Source organism: Odocoileus virginianus, chromosome 5, assembly GCF_023699985.2.
Source record: "Odocoileus virginianus isolate 20LAN1187 ecotype Illinois chromosome 5, Ovbor_1.2, whole genome shotgun sequence".
NCBI classification, from domain to species: Eukaryota; Metazoa; Chordata; class Mammalia; order Artiodactyla; family Cervidae; genus Odocoileus; species Odocoileus virginianus.
Genome location: NC_069678.1, coordinates 83,480,257 through 83,499,981, shown reverse-complemented (window position 1 = coordinate 83,499,981; position 19,725 = coordinate 83,480,257). Strand labels below are relative to the sequence as shown.

The 19,725-nt window shown below is 42.2% G+C and overlaps 2 protein-coding genes across 2 annotated transcripts; both read right to left on the bottom strand.

Moving 5' to 3' along the window:
- Positions 1–5,085: 5,085 nt before the first annotated feature.
- LOC110151360 (putative olfactory receptor 2B3) lies at positions 5,086–6,033 on the bottom strand. Its single transcript, XM_020914728.2, has one exon. It carries the CDS (start codon positions 6,031–6,033, stop codon positions 5,086–5,088), a length of 948 nt encoding a protein of 315 aa, XP_020770387.2.
- A 10,960-nt stretch (positions 6,034–16,993) lies between these two features.
- Positions 16,994–17,971, bottom strand: LOC110151404 (olfactory receptor 2A5-like). The gene has a single exon (XM_020914779.2). The coding sequence runs from the start codon at positions 17,969–17,971 to the stop codon at positions 16,994–16,996; it is 978 nt and encodes a 325-aa protein (XP_020770438.2).
- Between the last annotated feature and the right edge of the window lie 1,754 nt (positions 17,972–19,725).

Here is a 19,725-nt window from a genome sequence, read left to right as displayed (position 1 = left end):
GGCTGGTGTGGGATTATTCCTGAGAAGACTGCAGGCCCTGCTTTTTTGCCTTAGAGCCCCAAGTGCTGCCATTGAGAAGTCAGTGCCATGCTAGTTCTCCTTCTCCTCTCTAGAAGCTTCCTTCTCCCAGCAGCTGAAGTTCTGTGGTGATTTGCCTTGGTGTGGGCCTGTTTTCATTCCTGGATTAGGGAATTTGGAAGGATTCAGATTCTACAGTTATGGGAAATTTTATTTTACAACGCCCCTTTTATTTTCTTTGTTCTAACTCTGGAATTTCTGTTAGTCAGATTTGAACCTCTTTTGATTTAGTTTTATTTAGAAGAAATATTTCTTTGATTTTTTTCTATGTCATTGAATATTTATTTTAGTTTTCATTTTTTATTTTATCACCTGAGAGTTCTTTATTCTCTGATTGCTCTTCTTTCTATCACTTACTTATTCTATAGATGATATATTCAATCTTATCTCTCAGGATATGAATTATAGTTTTGGTTTTTTAAAAGTTTTCTTCTCTTCTCTTCATTCTGTTTCCTCAGCCCCTCCCTGTGGATTTCAGCCTCCTTTTTTCATGTTGAGCCGTGTGGAAGGTGATAGTGTGGACTCTGGGGCCACGCTGCTGGGTTTGACACCTGGCTCTGCGTCATACTTGCTGTTTTTCTGTACTTTGTAACCTGTTTATAGACATAACAATAGTTATCTACCAAAGAGGGCTCCTGTCAGCATTACATGAGGTAATATATATATATAAAACCCTGAGGACATTGCTGGCCATATAGTGAGAATATACACTTGTATAGGATTCTTTTTCTGGATGAGGTGGTTTTTCTTAATGTCTGCTGAACCCTGGTGGTACATGTTTGAGACGTTCTCCAATGCTATCTGGAAGCTCTGCGCAGGTAGGACGAGGTGGGCAGGCCCCATTAGCTGTTGGACTTTCCCCTGTGTTGAAGGCAGCTTACTGACTCCCCGTCCATCCATTCCAGTTTAGAGACCATACTTACAGGGAGCTAGGGATATCTGAGAACTATGTATTCTCAAACAGAAAAAAAAATTATTTTTACATCATTTCCTTTCTTGTAGCATTATGAAAATGACTTTCTAGTGCAAAAAGAGTGAATTTTGTTTTTGTAAATTAATTTCAATGAACAAAATTTTGAGCAAACAGGTCACATTTTCAGAATACCGCAGTGTTTTACCCTGATCTATGTTTGACAATCTATACCATAATGAATGGATTAATGTATAGCATGCAGGTTACAGTCCATAGGGTTGCAATGAGTCAGACATGACTGAAGCAACTTGGCACACATAGTAATTAATAAGTAACTAATTAGAGATTTTGGATTATACATGGGACATACGGAGAGTTTTAAGAGAAGAGAACACAGGTTGACAGCAGTTCACACTGGTAAAGCCAATAGTAAGCTATTGATGCAATTAGTTTAAAGGATTTGAAAACTATGTACGTTCCTTCTTTCCTCCTCCTCTTTTTTTTTTTGCACATAGAAAATGGAATCAGTTCATTTGAGAGGTATACTTCAAAGAACTCATTTACATCACATCCCCTGCCATTACAGCCCTTAAATAAAGTATAATCAGGGTGTAGGAAATATTATCCCTCACATTGGTTTAAAATACAATTCCATACATTGAAGGTGGGAGGAGAAGAGGATGACAGAGGATGAGGTGTTTGGATGGCATCACTGACTCAATGGACATGAGTTTGAGTGAACTCTGGGAGTTGGTGATGGACAGGGAGGCCTGGCGTGTTACAGACCATGGGGTCACGAAGAGTTGGACATGACTGAGCGAATGAATTGAACTGAACTGAACTTTCCAAAGCTACTAAAATGGCTTCAGAATTCAGAGAATGCAAGCAAACCAATAGCTAAAAATGTCCAATTCATATTTCTTTAAAAATATATAGATTCAGCTTAAAAATATATAGTTTCAGCTTACTTGCACCCTGGAAGGTGACCTATAGGTTGCCTAGCAACTTCAGACTAACTCTGGCTTGTCTAAATCCATGAAGTAAGTGTTAGTCACTCAGTCGTGTCTGACCCTCTGCGATCCCAATAGCCCACTAGGCTCCTCTGTCCATGGAATTCTCCAGGCAAGAATACTGGAGTGGGTTGCCATTCCCTTCTCCACGGGATCTTCCTGACCCAGGGATTGAACCCAGGTCTGCTACACTGCAGGTAGGTTCTTTACCATCTGAGCTATAGGGAGGAACCAGAAGAAATCCGTGAACTCCTTTGCAATTCAGCGCCTGAACCACACCTTCTCCAATGAGGTCTGAATCCCTCTCAGGTCTATTCTTCCTTGGCTACTATCCCTTGGCCCTTGGATACCATATTGAGCTTCTTATATGTTACTCTTATTGTGGTTAACACTCCTTTACATCAAGTTTCCCTTCTGTAACCTTTTGGACCTAGAGAGGTATCTCTTTTTTGGACCTAGAGAGCTACAATCTCTCTAAACCTTTCAAAGTAAGTATCATTATCTCCATTTTACTGTAGAGAAAATCTGAAGCTCGAATAACAATTGCTCAGTGTGGTTAGGAACTGCAGCCAAAGTCTCAAAATTAGTAAATGGAGGAGCTGGGTTTCCAAGCATGTTTTGTCTGTTTCATCTTTAGCCAATGTATTGGCCAAAAATATGGCCAATACAAAATATTGGCCTACCAAAATATTCAGCCCCTGAGCATCCATGCATCCCATGTGTTCCATCCCATACTGAGCTTCATCTCTTTTCCCTGCAACTTCTCTCTGAAATCCTGTTTCCTAAAGTTAAACCACACCCCAAATCTCTTCACTGAATTTGCCTTCTATCTCTTTACCAAAAATCTGAAATTTCCCTAGGGACAACACTCTCAGATGGGCTTATTCATAAACTCTTTTCAATAGTTTCCACTCTCAATTCTAAATTTTCTGCAACCCAGTCTCTTCTCTGTTCTCTCCAACTTCTAATCCTACCATGCTGTTCTCTGGCTTAATCAAATCCCTTTGCCTTACCATTTCTTCCTATTGTACCACTAATATCTTGATGTAGCTGGATAGTGTCATCAACTCCTATCCTTCCTTTGCCTTTGTGATTTGGGGGCTTGGTACATCCTGCCAGTCTTTGTACATGACTCTTGCTTGCTTGCTCTCCCAGTGCCCCAGGATCTCTCCTCAAGACTCGCTCCTTACTACTTTTCAAAACATGGTCAGCAAACATTCTATAACCTGCTTTGGAGTGGGAAGGTCAAACATTATTCTTCCTCTACAGGTTATATTCATCCTAACTGTTATCAACACCACAATCATCAGTTCTTTCTTATTGAGTCCAAAGCAGCTTCACTGATATTCAGTTAGGTTGAATCTGTATCACCTTCATGGGAACCATCACTTTTTTACTGAGGACTATTAATTAATGTATCTTCAACAATTTTGATGCTAAAGAGGCCCAGTATTTGTCAGAAGGGAGCCTAATAGTTTTAAATTTCCTTTGGGTTCAAAGCAAGAATCTAACAATATTTCACCATGGCACCATTTCTTTGAATAACCTGTCATTTGTTCCACTAGGTGATTTAGACTTTCAAATTCAAAGCTAAATTTGGAATGGGAAAGTCTGGGATGGCTCTATAAACTGTGGGATGTCAGGATGATGACAAGGATAAAATAATTGCCAGGGACTTCTGCCTCTTTTTCTGTTTGTTCTCTAGTAGTAGAAAGAGTGAAAGCAAAACTTGGAGGTGATTCTCTCAAGGTAAAAGCTTACCTCTCTGACTCAGGCTTCACTGAGGTATTCCTTGCTTTTCTTGGTATGATAGATGCTGTGTGGCTAGTACAGTTCCTAAGATTCTGTGGAGCAATTTTTCTGTGCCTCCTATAAGGTGCTGGGGACTCTTAGGGGCCACAGCCATGGATAAAAGGCTCTGACACTGGTAAGAGAAGCCAGCACCCATTATGATCTTTATATCCTTCCATACCTGTTGATATCCTCTTGAATAAAGTACTCTGTTAACACCATTATTACTCAATTCAGATTTGAACAAATAATTATTTTGAAAGCTCTACCCTGGGAGAACATAGATGAAGGTATCCTTGAGGAGCAGTGGTTGTTTGCAATCAGGACCTCTTTGTTTGGTATCTTGAAGGGATATTATTTTTCTACAGTTTTGCTGATAAGCTTCTTGATGACAGATCCTATTTATTGAACTCACTAAATCCACATAAGAATGAAGTATACACAAATACCAACCTTTTCAATTGTATTGCTAGCTATCCCTTTCCAGAGAGCAGAATGGCTCCTCTCTGTAAGTGGAAATGGTCTCAGTTGTTTGCTTGGTAATTGAGGCGTTAGGAAAAAGAAGTCAACTATAACAAGAAGAATGGCAATGTTTATGTAAAGCAAGCAGTGTATCAAGCACTGTTTTGAGAATGTTACCTACATTGACTTCTCACAACAATCCTATAAAGTGATGGTTTGCTGCAAAATATGAGCTCTGACCCACTACAATTTCTTTTGGGTGACATTTTACCTGTGTACTGAGAGACTCCCTCAAAGTATCTCTTCACCATAGCAGGGGAACATCATGGAAATACTGGATGGACAATCACCAACCCTTGAATCCCATTCCAAAGGTCACCTTTCCTTTACCCTGAAACTATGTTTCTTTGGATCTGTGCATGCTCTTGATTGAGATAAAATAAAGTTCACTAATCTGGGTCCTATGAGCCATCTTGTTCCATCTACCTAGAGTTAATTTAATAGGTTCAATCTTCATGAATTCGGTAACGCAACATTTGCTTTCAGTAAATGCTTTGATTTGTCAGACTCTTTGCTGGGCCCTGGGGAAACAGGAAAGAATTAGACATGGGTCTTTCCTTGGCAAGATGTCCATAGTTTAGTCTCTTGATGTTTGAAAACAGCCCACTGAAGCCATCATCATGTCCCACCCAGGTACTTACTTTCACATATCATCTCCCCTAACAGTCAGTGATTCTTGCATGTCCATAGGGTTACAGGAGGGAATAGGGTAGAAGGACCACAGAACCTATGGTTTCAGGTCTGGTCGTAGCCTTCTGTGTTCCAGGGACCTCATTCAGTGGTCCTGCCCCTGCCTGTTAGCTTGAGGAAAGCCCTCTTTACATCTTTGTTTCTGAGGCTATAGATGATGGGGTTGAGAAAGGCAGAGATGACGTTGTAGAACAGGGCCAGTTTCTTGTCCCGCTCTGGGGAGGCATTGGCCCCAGGGTTCATGTACATAAACATGGCAGGTCCACAGAACATGGTGACCACAGTGATGTGGGAGGCACAGGTGGAGAAGGCCTTGAGCCGACCTTGGGCTGAGCGAATTCTCAATATGGTGGCAAAGATGCGGATGTAAGAGGCCAGAATGAAGGAAAGGGGTACCAGAAGAAGGATGAAACCTAGGATGAAATCTACTTGGTCATTGAGGGATGTATCTGCACAGGCCAGCTTCAGAACAGCAGGAACCTCACAGAAGAAGTGGTTGATCTCATTGGGGCCACAGTAGGGCAGGCGCATAGTGAAGACAGTGTAAACTAGGGAGCAGCTGACCCCCCAAAGTCCACAAAAGACCACCATTGCCCCACACAGCCATGGGCTCATGATAACCTTGTACCTGAGTGGGTAGCAGATGGCCACATATCTATCATAGGCCATGACAGAGAACAGCCAGCCCTCAGTGATGCCCAGCACCAGAAAGATGTACATCTGGGCCACACACCCAACATAAGAGATAGTTTTCTTCTGACAGACCAGATGCACCAGCATCTGGGGCACAGTGGTGGTGACATAGCTCATATCCAGCAGAGAGAGGACACTGAGGAAAAAGTACATGGGTGTGTGGAGGCGGGAGTCCAGGTGGATTACGGTGACAATGAGCCCATTGCCCACAAGGGTAGAGAGGTAGAGGAAGAGGAAGATGTTGAAGAGGATTGCATTAATTTGGGAATCCTTGGAGAAGCCCAGAAGGATGAACTCAGACACAGAGCTCTGGTTCTCCCAGAGGAAATCCTGCATTCTCCTTCAGCTGCAGATAGAGAAATGAACCGACTATTGGCCCAGCTTAGGATGCATATCAATTACCATGATTGTTCAGTTGTTGGCAGGACCGATGATTTTATTTAGATACTACTCGGGATTAATACCAGGTCATTGACTGAGGTCTATCTAGGATGAGGCTAAATTTGGGAAGGGGAGGGAAAACTTTATGAGATTTTCATTTTCTCAAGTGTGAATTTTTCATCAAAACTTCCAGTTTCTCATTGTGTTCCCTCTCTTAGTCCTAGCAAGGCCACCTGCTTTCTTGTGCTTCAGGAGCCACCATCACACAGCACATTGCTTGAGGTTCTTCTGCCTTAGTCTTGGTGTAGAGTGTGATGACATAGATTTGAAGTTTCCTTCTCCCTCCTGTAAAAAACCAAATCACTTAAAACTCTTTCCTTTGGTGCTTTAAACTTCAGATCACTACATATATAGAGGCAGGGCAAGTCAGAAATATTTGGCAATATTTCAATATTTGCCCAATATATGGGCAAGATTATATAACTCCAGAAACATGAAAAATTTTTTGGAAATTTTACCCAGGTCTGTGTTTCTTGAATCTTTGGTGTCTCTGGAAGCTTCCTCATATCCAATTTTCTTTCAGATGGAGTTGCTCACCACTGGGCCTCTTCCTGGCCTGATTCACAACTGAAAAGAAGTCTTCCTGTTTGACCCTCAAACTATCACTGAGGCAGAATAATAGCTGTCTTTTTGGCCTAAAGTCGGCTTTGGTGTCTCTGACCCTTTCTGCTTGATGGGAATACCCTCCCAGTGGTAATCAGTACTTTGGGGTCTCTTTTTCTCCTAGAGTCGAGATTTATGACAGTCAGGGAGACCCAGAGTTTAGTTTATATCTCAAAAGTTAGAGTTGATTCTTCGTTTGTGGCGTCATAGGAAGTGGTTCTAGTGGAGGAACATGGGATTTGAAATTGGAAGATTGATAGTCAAGTCTTGGTACTTCAACTGTGGCCTGTTCAAATAATTTAATCTCCTTGAGCCGCATTCTCTTCTCTGTAAAATCTACATACTATCTACCAGGAATAGGAACGGAACCTGTGAGAAGTAATATATGACATGCATGGCATACACAGCACTGTTGCCGGCACAAACTGGAAGCTCAGTGATGTTCATTCCAGTCAAACTGTCTTCCTGGTGTTGTTCATCAAATGGTAAACAAAAACTGAAAGAGACCAGAACAAACATGGTATGTTCCTAATCTTGAAGAAGTTCACGGTCTTTTTGGGGAAATAGAATAAAGACACAAACCACATTCCAATGTATTTAGCACTCTGATGGAAATATGGGCTGGCAGTCAATGCTCTGTGCTAAGCACTAGGGATACAGAAATAAAAAACTTCTACCTCAAAGAACACACACAGGAAGGAGACAGATAAACAATTAATGGTACTCAAATGATAAGTGCTGTGACAAGAGTAAGTATATGGGGTCATGGGGACCCATTAAAGGAGCTCCTGAACTAGCCTTTGAAAGCTAGACTTCTCCAAGAAGAGGGCCCATGATGTGAATCTTAAAACATGAATAGGAATTAGCTAAGCAAAGAAATCAAGGAAGAGTTTTGCAAGCAAATGGAGTAGTAAGTACAAAGGATCAAACGAAGAGAGAGCTTTGTGCAACCAGGGAACACATGTGATAAGGTCTGAGGGCAGGCTGGTTTGCAAACAATAGAAAGAAAAAGGTATTGTGTACCTTGGTAATGAGCATGGACTCAATCATTTAGGCCATGGCAATTATCAGATGAGTTTTAAGCAGAGAACTAATTCATTGAGGCTTAGATTTTAGAAAATCACTGTTTGGGTGGAAGTTAGGAAAAGACATTGGAGAAAGACCAGCTGAGAGGTATGAAGGAAAGACAGAAGAAGGGTAATATTCCAGACAACAAAGAAGAGAAACGAGATTAGAGAGAGGTGTGCAGGACTTGGTAACTGAGAGGTACAGAAGATGAGGAAGAGGGAGGCAACAAGGATGAGTTTGAGGTTTCAGACCTGGGAAGCTAAGTTGACAGTATTACCATTACAGGACTGGGGGAGGTGAAAGAAAGAGTGATGGGGTGGGGGAGAAAGTGGCCAGAAAGTCATCATTAATTCTATTATAGACATGCAGAGTTTGAAACACTGAGTGTCCTTGAGGATCTGATCATCAAAGAGTTAGACAGATTGCCTTGGAGCTCAGGAAAGAGATCTGAGCAGAAAATCAAACTTTAGAAGGTAATTAAGGCACAGAATGGAGGAGAACTCTCAGGGATAGCTCAGAGAGAATGCAGAGGCTCCAAAGATGCAAGCTGGGAGGAGGAACACTGGAGAGATCAGCAGGAGAAGAGATCAGCTTGAACAAGAGCATCCAGGGAGGCAGGAGAGCTTGACAGTGTAAGTTCAGGAAGCCACCATCTCCAAGTGTGCATATGATGCTAAATGCTATGGAGAGAGCAAGAGGAATTAAAACTGTTCAAAAAATGTAATAATGCCAAAGTTATTAGTGGCTTGGATGTGGGAAATTTCTGTGGAGTGATGAAGGCAGAAATCAGGTATCAGTGAGTTATGAGAAGTGAACTTGACTATAAAGAGAAGGACTGAGATGAGGAGATATCTAAGATTGGGACATAAGGTGGATGGAGCGTTTTGTTTCCTTTGTCATTTAAGGTAAAAGAGAGTTCAGACTGTGCATTACACTGGGGGAAATCCAAAAGAGAGGGAAAGAGGTGCTATTGCATGTCTCTGAGGAAGCAGACAGCAACAAAACTAAGAGCACCAGTCTTGAGAGGCAGTTTCAATAGAGCAGAAACAAAGGGGAAGATGTATGAATGAGGAGGATACAGATCATTTAACTCTGTGTGTGTGTATGCACTCAGTCGTGTCCGACATTTAACTGTGACCACCAGGAAATTCAAGATCACATTCCCATGGACCAGTCTCACAGGTTCTTTCTTCACATCTCATGTAGGTGGTGAGGAAGAAGCTCAGATCACATGATTGCAAATCAGATTTCAAATCTCAACTGGATAGAACAAGAAGTGTATGCCAGCCAAAAGAGATGCTATAGCACCAATGTGAAGTTCCCTGTCCCTCCCTTGTGCTCACAGAGCCATTCATACATAGCCAGCTCAGCTGAGAAATACCTGAAGACTGAAAGGGGAGTGATACAAGGATGTTTCTAAAACATCAACATAAAGTGACAAAACGGAGAAAAGACGCTGTGAGATCACAGGAGGTGTCATGGAACTGTGTCTGCAGAAGCCAGACCACCTTCTGGGGCCACATTTTAAGGGGACAATAGGTAAGTTGAAAGAAGTTATAATGAAATGTCTGGAAACATGATGTGAGGAAGAGTTGAGGCAAGTAGGGTGTTTGCCGTGTGGAATGAAAGGGTAGGAGAATTCTGGAAGCTGAGGGCCTACTCTCTGAAAGGCTTTCATGTGGAAGATGGATGAGACTTGTTCCAGGTCCTAAAAAGTGCACTTGTGAATTATACTAGGGAGGTAAGTTCCAGAAAAATATAACTAACTTACATTAGTGAGGGTAGATCATGGGTGGGATCAACTGACCTGGGAGATAGTGAATATGCTGACCCCATAAGAGGATCAAACAAAGTGTCACTGGGACCAGTCCTGCTGATCGGGTAGGAAGGTCTCTGGTTCACCATCTCTGGAGGAGTTAGGACTTTGTCATCCTTCTATGCACTTCTTCTTTCAGCTTCATCTGGACCTGATGCCTGATGCCTGGACCATCACAGTAGTCTGTCAGTAAGCATCCCACTGGTAGTCTTTGCCACATACTCAGGACCAGGATGAGGAATGTGCAGAGGGATAGAAGGACCAGGAGGAAGTGAATGGGGAGCTCCAAGCCCACTATGCGCCTTCTTTCCATTCATTCCAAGGCCTGGCCTAAGGCTGTACCAGGAAAGAGTGCTAAATACCAATATCCTGTTTAGAAGCAGTTACATCTCTCCCCTTCCCAAATGAGAACTTCACAGCTTTTCCCACTTCTAATGTCTCCTTTCAGGGTCCAACTTCTATTAACTTGTCATCAACACCTTTATCTATCCTTATGTCTTGACCTGTATCCTCACTGGGCTTCAGAGGAGAGTCAAATGCCTCAGCTCCATACAACAGCCTTCACTTTCTTCTACTTTCCTCTCCCTCAGTTGAGGAGCTCACCCAGAAAACAAATAAAGAAGGAAAGAATATGACAAAGAGACAGACAGATCACTGTTCACAGAGAAATCAGTGAACAGAGGACAAAGGTCACGGAGCAGGCCTGGGTGGCCTGATGTGGATGGAAAGGAGGTGGAAGAAGGCAGGCACATAGTCAGACATATGGGGAACACAGGGTTGCCCAGGAGTGAGAGAGCATGCTTCAGTTCCCTGTCTCAGGCCCTTCTCCTTACCTGGTGCTGGGCTCAGGGTGGGATGCATTGGGGGCCTGCTGGGTCCTCCTTTAGTATTCTGCTCCTGATCCTCAGGGAGAACAGATCAGATTTTTTTAATGAGCCTCTGTGGGATTCTCCAAGCCCCACAGCAGCCCTCCCAAGCCCCAAACTCACTTTTCACCATCCCAGTGTAGCACTGAAGACCAAACACTCAAGAGTCTGATCCTCCCATCCCGATGCCTCCTGTTTCTTTCAGGCACTCCCTACTCAGCTTTACAGTTCAAAGGGCCAGAAATATGAGTATCAATTAGAGCAAGTGCTTGGATTGAGAAATGGCTGGGGGGGGGGGGGTGGGGGGTGGGGGCAGCGGCTGGGATGGCTGGGCAGGCAAGCCAGGGAAGGTTTCTATGCACCATAAAGAATAAGTTTGGGAGGCAGGAAAGGGCTATACTCTGCACTCATCCCCCAGGACCCTGTCTTCATCATGCCCTGCTGGGTACTGGTCTGCATTATATCCTGATATCTTAGGGTTTCAAAAGACTGTGGCATCCTGCAGAGAAGTGAATATGCCCTAAGAGATCCTTCATGGAACCTGGATCAGGATGAACAGCTGATAAATATTCCACATAGGAGCAATGGTGGTTTAATCACTAAGTCATGTCTGACTCTTGCAACCACATGGACTGTAGCCTACCAGGCTTCTCTGGTGTTCTCCAGGCAAGAATACTGGAATGGGTTGCCATTTCCTTCTCCAACATAGGAGCAAAGCCTTGAACAATTCAAAGACCTGTGATCAAATCCTGGTTCTGCCACTTAACTGATGGTGCAGTATTGGACAAGATACCTGTAGTATTGGACAGAATTCTGTTTGTAGCTCTTTTCTCCTTCTACACACTTCCTCTGGGTAATCTCGTCCCCTCCAATGGCTTCAGTTTCTACAGAAGTGCTAATGACACTCAGATTCCTATCTTTAGAGCTTTCTCTTGAGTGCTAACCTCATCAATTCAATAGATAACGGGGGTCCCCCAAGCTCCCTTAGTCCAACTAAACTCATTATCTGTCCTTCTGACCTCCCTTCCCAATCCCCTGTTCCCAATCTCAGTGAATGGCTCCATCACTCATTTGATTAACCAGACCTGGAATTCATCCTTGACTCCTCTACCTCACCATTTCCTAATGAGCTACCTAGACCCATAGAGTCTACCTCATAAAGACCTCTTATTTAAAACCAACCTTTCATGTTCAGTAATTACTCTTTTATTTAATAGTTCAGTTTCTCATTGGTTCCTGCCTGAATGAGTGCAGCAGCTGGTATCCTTCTCCTTCAATTTAGTTTCCACATGAGAGCCAGAGTGATCATTCCAGATGTAAATCTAATGTCACGGTTCTTAATGGATGATGTCATGCCTATTTTATCTCTATTACTACAAAATCTACCCTCTTTAGGCTATTTTGAAGGGTATGATAGTTTATGTTTTGTTAATTTATTCCTAAGAATTTCATTTTCATGGAGTTAAAAATAATGTTCATGCACACTCAGTTGTTCAGTTGTTTCTGACTCTTTGCAACTCCCATGGACTGTAGCCCACCAGGCCCCTCTGTCCACAGGATTATCTCAGCAAGAATACTGGAGTGGGTTGCCATTTCCTTCTCCAGTGGATCTTGCTGATCCAGGGATCGAACCTGCATCTCCTGCAGCTCCTGGATTAGCAGGCAGATTCTTTATCACTGAACAGCCTGGGAAGCCCATCATAAATAATATTATGTATTTAATTCTAGTTTCCAATTATTCATTGCTAGTATATAGGAATAAAATTGATTTTTATGTGTTCATCCTGAACCCTGTAACATTACTAAACTACTTATAGGAGTTTTAATGTAGAATCCTTGATTTTTTACATAGACAATTAGGTTATTTGAAAATAGATGCAATTTTACTTCTTTCTTTCCTGTATTCTGTTTCCTAGCCTTATTGTACTGGTTAAAGTTTACAGTGCTATTTTGAATAGGATTGTTGAGAGCCAGCATCCTTATTTTGGTACTGATTTTAGGAGGGAAAGCATTTAATCTTTCATCATTTTGTGATGTTAGTTGGAGGTTTTAATGTAGATTTTTTTGTTGTTGTTAGAATAAGGAAATTTCCTTTTATTTCCAGTTCACTGAGATTTTTTTTTTCAAATCATCAATGTGGGGAGCTGACATTTGTAGTCATAAACATTTGAAATAGCTTTATGCAAATATATCTGAATGATGCGTTAGTAGTTCTTGTTGTCAAAGGGATTCAGGGACGAGATGAAAGTTAGACCCTTTAAGATCTCTATGTGTTTCTGAGGCCAAAGTTGAGTGCTTAGTTGGGGGCACTGAGTTTGGGGAGTAGAAAAAAATCTTTCATCCTAGATGAAAGTAGTTAGAAAGCTTCCTGAGACCCATATGAGGCCTTAATGAACAAGTAAGGGGATAGTAGGCAAGAGTGAGTAGGACACTCCAGGTGGAGTAGCCTATGCAAAACTTGGGGAGTCAGGACTGGCCAGAGTAAGGGATCATGTTGGGAGGTGGGGAAATTAGGTGGGCGTGCTGTGGGTTTCTACTGCCCTGAGAGCTCTGAAAAATAAGGTCCAATCGTGTCAGCAGATAATCCTCACATACTCCTCCTTTTTATTTATTTATTTACTGGCCATGCCATGCAGCATGTGGGATCTTAATTCCCCAACCAGGAATCGTATCTGCACCCTGTTCTTTAGAAGCATGGAGTCCTAACCCCTGGATTGCTGGGGAAGTCCTCTCACATATCCTTTCTAATGGCCCCAGAACAATTTTCTTAATAAGCCCTCAGGAAACACAATCAGAGTGTCTTGCTGACAATTTCATTTTTTTTTTTTCCTCAGGAAAATCAAGGCTCCTCTTTCCTCCGGACTTCTTTTCTTAGAGGCTACGGCCTTCAGGCAGAAACCCTGGGACTAGAGTAGGCTCTTCCCTTCTCACAATCCATCCATATCACTCTTAGGGCCTATGTTCCCTTAATGCTTGGGGATTGCTAAGAGCTCTCTAGGCTGTCAACTCCCCTAAATTTATCTCCTGGGGAAAGTTGCTAATAAGCAAAATGCACTCTTAGCATTTAGTACTCTTTAGTGTTTTCTCAACATCCAGATAATCCTTGGTTTACAAATAAAACTTGTTTCTAAACAACTAAGTGCAATTAGAATATTTTGATAATTGAATCCTATTATACTTGTAGAGAGTAGCCAATTTATAAGATTTATCTTGTATTGCTTTTTACAAAGCAATTAATATTTATCTGACCCCAGAGGAGATAAATTTAAATTTACTTTGACAGCACGAGTTTAGTTCCTGGTTACTGTGGCAGCTGATACGATTCAGTTCAGTTCAGTCGCTCAATCATGTCCGACTCTTTGCCACCCCATGGACTGTAGCACGCCAGGCTTCCCTGTCCATCACCAACTCCCCGTGCTTGCTCAAACTCCTGTCCATCAAGTCAGTGATGATATCAAACCATCTCATCTCCTGTCATTCCCTTCTCCTCCTGCCTTCAATCTTTCCTCAGCATCAGGGTCTTTTCCAATGGGTCAGTTCTTTGCATCAGGTGGCCAAAGTATTGGAGCTTCAGTCCTTCCAATTAATATTCAGGACGAATTTCCTTTAGAATTGACTTTTATCTCCTTGAAGTCCAAGGGACTCTCAAGAGTCTCTCCAATACCACAGTTCAAAAGCACCAATTCTTTGGTGCTCAGCTTTCTTTATGGTCCAACTGTCACATCCATACATGACTACTGGAAAAACCATGGCTTTGACTCTATGGACCTTGGTTGGCAACATAATGTCTTTGCTTTTTAATATGCTGTCTAGGTTGGTCATAGCTTTTCTTTCAAGGAGCAAGCATCTCTTAATTTCATGGCTGCAGTCACCATCTGCAGTGATTTTGGAGCTCCCGCAAAATAAAGTCTCTCACTGTTTTCATTGTTTCCCCATCTATTTGCCATGAGTGATGGGACCAAATGCCATGATCTTAGTTTTTTGAATGTTGGGTTTCAAGCCAGCTTTTTCACTCTCCTCTTTCACTTTCATCAAGAGGCTCTTTAGTTCCTCTTCACTCTGCCATAAGGGTGGTTTCATCTGCATATCTGAGGTTATTGATATTTCTCCCAGCAATCTTGATTCCAGCTTGTGCTTCATCCAGCCTAGCATTTCACATGATGTACTCTGCATATAAGTTAAATAAGCAGGGTGACAATATACAGCCTTGACATACTCCTTTCCCAATTTAGAACCAGTCTGTTTTTCCACATCCAGTTCTAACTGTTGATTCTTGACCTGCATATAGATTTCTCAGGAGGCAGCTAAGGTGGTCTGGTGTTCCCATCTCTTGAAGAATTTTCCACAGTTTGTTGTGATCCACACAGTCAAAGGCTTTGGTGTAATCAATAAATCAGAAAGAAAGAAAGAAAGTGAATTCGCTCAGTTGTGTCCGACTCTTCGCAACCCCATGGACTGCAGCCTGTCAGGCTCCTCCGTCCATAGAATTTTCCAGGCAAGAGTACTGGAGGGGGTTGCCGTTTCTTTTTCCGGAGGATCTTCCCAACCCAAGGATGGAACCCGGGTCTCCGCCATTGCAGGCAGGTGCTTTACCATTTGAACCACCAGGGAAGCCCCTAATAAAGCAGAAGTAGATGTTTTTCTGGAATTCCCTTGTTTTTCGATGATCCAATGGATGTTGGCAATTTGATCTCTGATTCTTCTGCCTTTTCTAAATCCAGCTTGAATATCTGGAATTTCACGGTTCAGGTACTCTTGAACCCTGACTTGGAGAATTTTGAGTATTACTTTACTAGTCAGTGAGATGAGTGCAGTTGTTTGAACATTCTTTGGCATTGCCCTTCTTTGGGATTGGAATGAAAACTGATGCGATTGCATTCCACTAATCTTGATGTGTGTGTGTGTGTGTATGTGTGTGTATGTGTGTGTGTGTGTTGAAGGTAGGACTCTGTGAAAGAGGAAGTGTTAGTTGTGCAGTTGTGTCTGATTCTTTGTGACCCCCTGCACTATAGCCCGCCAGGATCCTCTGTCCATGGAATTCTCCAGGCAAGAATACTGGAGTGGGGTGCCAGTCCCTTCTCCAGAGGATCTTCCAGACCCAGGGATCAAACCCAGGTCTCCTGCATTTCAGGCAGATTCTTTACAGTCTGAACTACCAGGGAAGCCCTTATATGCTTTCAATTACCATCATTAGTATCCAACTCATATATTCTGACCTCACAATAAGCCTGATATTAACATTGTAGCTGACAAATACAAGCTACTGTTAATAAAGTAATGACTATTTTCTAAGGTATCTGGCTTTGAAGGCAATGACTATTGAATGATAATTTATACAATTATTTAAGTTATAAGGCCTGTTTCTACTTGAACCTAAAAATAATATTATGTTATAGTCAGAGTCTGATATGATCATTATCCCCATATCAGACTCCATTTTATGGATAGGAGCCTGAGCCCCAGAGAGTTTAGGTGGTTTTTCCGAGATCAAATTATGTCAAGACTGAAGTTTGGGGCTCTTCCCCCTGTTCTCTAAGGTGGCAGAGGAAATTTAAGGGTAAGCCAGTTGTGGAAATCAACATACTCTTTTCGTAAATAAAGGTCTGGGTTGCTGAAAGCCATGGTGGGGTAGGTACAATGGAAATGAGAGAGGGATCCGTGAAAGTGAAGAAGCGCTAAAAGAAGAGTGGAGGTGGACAGACCAGGGATGGAGAAGGGCTAGGAAATCACGCAACAAACATTTATTGAGAAGTTACTGTTCCACTGCAAGATGCTATTTGCTTAGGCTATGAAACACTGGTGAGGAAGATCTAAAGTAGCCAATAGAGCTCTGACTTGATGGATCTGACCCTATAGCTGTGACTTAGGATCATAATCCTAAATATTTTGAATTTTCCTCAATGGTATCCTATCCACTATCTCAGCTGAGCCTCAAAAAGCTCTACTGACTCCTTGAGATGTGGCATAATATAATAGAGAAGAGCCTGGACTCTGGAACTATACAACCTGGGGTCAAATCTCAATTGTGTTACTTTCCAGCTGGGTGGCCTTTGCAACTTGTTTAATCTGTGCCTCAGTTTTTTGTTTATTTGTTTTAAATCTTATGAAGAAGATCATAACACATACCTCTGGAGTTGTTATAAGAATTAAAATAAAGTACATATAAACTACTTAGACAATGCTTGTCGTATGAAAAGTGATCAATAAGGGTAGTTATTATTTAGGCCCAAAGAATGTTCTGGAACACATTGTACAGATATAAAAATTAAATCTCAGAGAAATGAGTTGACGTTTTCAAAACCACAGAAAGTCAATGATGTATTTCATCCCTGAACGCAATTCTTTCTTTCCTAATGTTTCCAGTAGCCTAATTAAATGCAAAAGTGTTTTTTTCTAGCTATCTTCCCTATTCTGGGCTCCTTCTTCAGTCCAGTGATTTCAGTGAAAGTGTGGATGTCATAGACAGAGCCCAGAGGCACCTCAGACAGCCCTCATCCGTGGCCTACTGTGTGTCCTCACTCATTCCAACTAACTTGAAGAAAGCCCTCTTTACATCCTTGTTCCGGAGGCTGTAGATGATGGGGTTGAGGAAGGCAGAAACGACATTGTAGAACAGAGCCAGCTTCTTGTCATCTTCTGGGGAGGCTTCAGAGCCAGGCCTCATGTACATGACCATACATGGAATACAAAACATGGTGACCACAGTGATGTGTGAGGCACAGGTGGAGAAGGCCTTGATTCGGCCCTGGGTGGAGCGAATCTTTAGAATAGCAATGAAGATGCGAACATATGAGGCCAGAATGAGGGACAACGGAATCAGGAGCAAGATAAAGCCCAAGATAAAGTCCACTTGGTCATTGAGGGATGTATCTGCACAAGCCAACTTCAAGACAGCAGGAATTTCACAAAAGAAGTGGTTGATCTCATTGGGGCCACAGTAGGGCAGATTCATTGCAAAGACTGTGTAGACGAGGGCACAGGTGAGACCACAAAGGGCAGAGCTGACTGCCAGGAGTACACACAGGGTTTGGCTCATCTTGACCCCATAATGGAGTGGGTAGCATATGGCAACATATCTGTCATAGGCCATAGCTGCAAAAATCCAGGTCTCAGTGATGCCCAAGGTTAGGAAAACATACATCTGGACCACACACCCAACATAAGAGATAGTTTTACTCTTGCTTACTAGATGGATCAACATCTGGGGCACTGTGGTGGTAGCATAGCTGAGATCCAGTAGAGAGAGGATGCTGAGGAAGAAGTACATGGGGGTGTGGAGCCGTGCATCTGCTCTGATCAAAGTAACAATGAGACCATTGCCCAGGACGGTAAATAAGTAAAGGAAGAGGAAAAGAAAGAAAAGGATCCAGTTGGTTCTGGGATTTCTGGAGAAGCCCAGGAGGATAAACTCGGTTACAGAGCTTTGATTTTTCCAACTTTGGCTATGGGTGGCCTTCCTTCTGGGGAAAGAAAAGGACATATTCCTACATACCTTGCAGTCTCAGTGAGAGAATGCCATGTAAGATCCATAGCTGCAGGGACTGAAGGCATCTCAGAACTAAGCAAGCAATCAAACCAAGATATCCTCCTCCATGCCAGGGAACATTCTATCCAAATTGGCTTCACATTGCTCTAGGCACTTGGTGGGGATTATAGAAATAATATTGATCTGTCTAACTAGCTTTAATAAAGTTCCAAGGGCCCTATGGAAAAAACATACATGGCATAAATCTTATTTTGAAGAACACACACACATACCCATCCCATAAGTCAAAGGAAGGAGGCTAGGGAAATATAAAATGTTTTACGGTAAACCAAAAAGTTATAGAGCACTCTATAGTTCCTAAAGTCTTTCAAATGTCAAGACAAGCAGGTGCTACCAAGGACAGTGTAAATGTGAAACAAACAAAAACCCTTGCTTCTTGCCTTTGCCTTCCTCTCTGATGCTGTACCTTTGAAAACCCACATACCATAAATTTTCAGAAAAAGGGGGAGTTTCAAGGAAGCTTTTTTGGGAAAAGAAATCTTTCCTATAGAACTTTATTTCCCTCACTCCCACCGTTCCAGCATTACCTGCAGTGGTTACAACTATAAAGATAAATTGACGTATAAAGACAGCCAGAGACTCAAGAATTGAAACCTAGAGAAGATGTCTGTGCTCCTGGCATTTCTCAAGAAAATGAAGCTTATTTACCTGGAAATTAGGTGCCTGTGTGTCACGAAGCTTTTCTTGAAAACTAGTAAGGACTCCTCCACAGCCATGTTGCTCATAGGAGAGAGTTGAGCATTGGGTGGGAATGGATCTTCAGTGTGATTTGAACTCAATCCTCGATCTCACCTTGGCAGGCCTAGACAGCAGAACACAAGGCTGACCAGTCCTTTTTTCTTAGTCCTTTTGCAACAGAACCATAACTGCTGGATACACACCTTTTCCAGACACCAAAGAAGGAAATAGTCTTTTATGAAATGGCATTTTATGAAAATGTTTTAATAAATGTGATCTCATTTGATTATCACCACAACCCACTGAGGTCAGTATCACTACTTCCTTTTCATAAAATCACCTGTCCAAGGTTGGACAGAGTAAATGATGGAGCCAGGACTCAAAGTCCAAGTCCAAATGTGTCCCTCACACTAATTTCATGCAGGGTTTAGCAAGTTTCCCTGATGGCTCAGACGGTAAAGTGTCCTCTTGCAAATGTAGGAGACCTGGGTTTGATTCCTTGGTTAGGAAGATCTCCTGGGGAAGGGAAAGGCTATCCACTCCAGTATTCTTGCCTAGAAAATCCCATAGACAGAGGAGCTTGATGGGCTATAGTCCATGGAGTCACAAAGAGTTGGACATAACTGAGTGACTAAGAACACACAAACACAAAATAGACCCACTTTAGGTAACATTGTGAGAGAAAGCTGACCTGTGTATCAACACTTTTAGAGAACAGAAAGTTCATATTGCAAAACATTGCAAATTATCAAGTGTTTTTCATAGAGAATCTCAAAACTTTGGATCAGAATTTCAACATTTAGAGCATTGCACTGGCACGACAAGGCTGGCTGATAGCTCACAATTTGTGTTAAAATAACACTACATAAAGCCGTGGACAGGACTCAGGCTTGGATAAATGAGAAAAATGATATTAATACTCACATTAGAGGCTGTTGGCAGTAGTATAAGAGTTAGTGGATATGGTTCATGCTCTTCTCTCATTTAAGAATTTACTCAATTGTCATCTT

What these genes read in the sequence shown, in the direction of transcription:
- LOC110151404 (XM_020914779.2), bottom strand. Translation starts at nt 17,971, where the DNA reads ATGTCCTTTTCTTTCCCCAGAAGGAAGGCCACCCATAGCCAAAGTTGG.
- LOC110151360 (XM_020914728.2), bottom strand. Translation starts at nt 6,033, where the DNA reads ATGCAGGATTTCCTCTGGGAGAACCAGAGCTCTGTGTCTGAGTTCATC.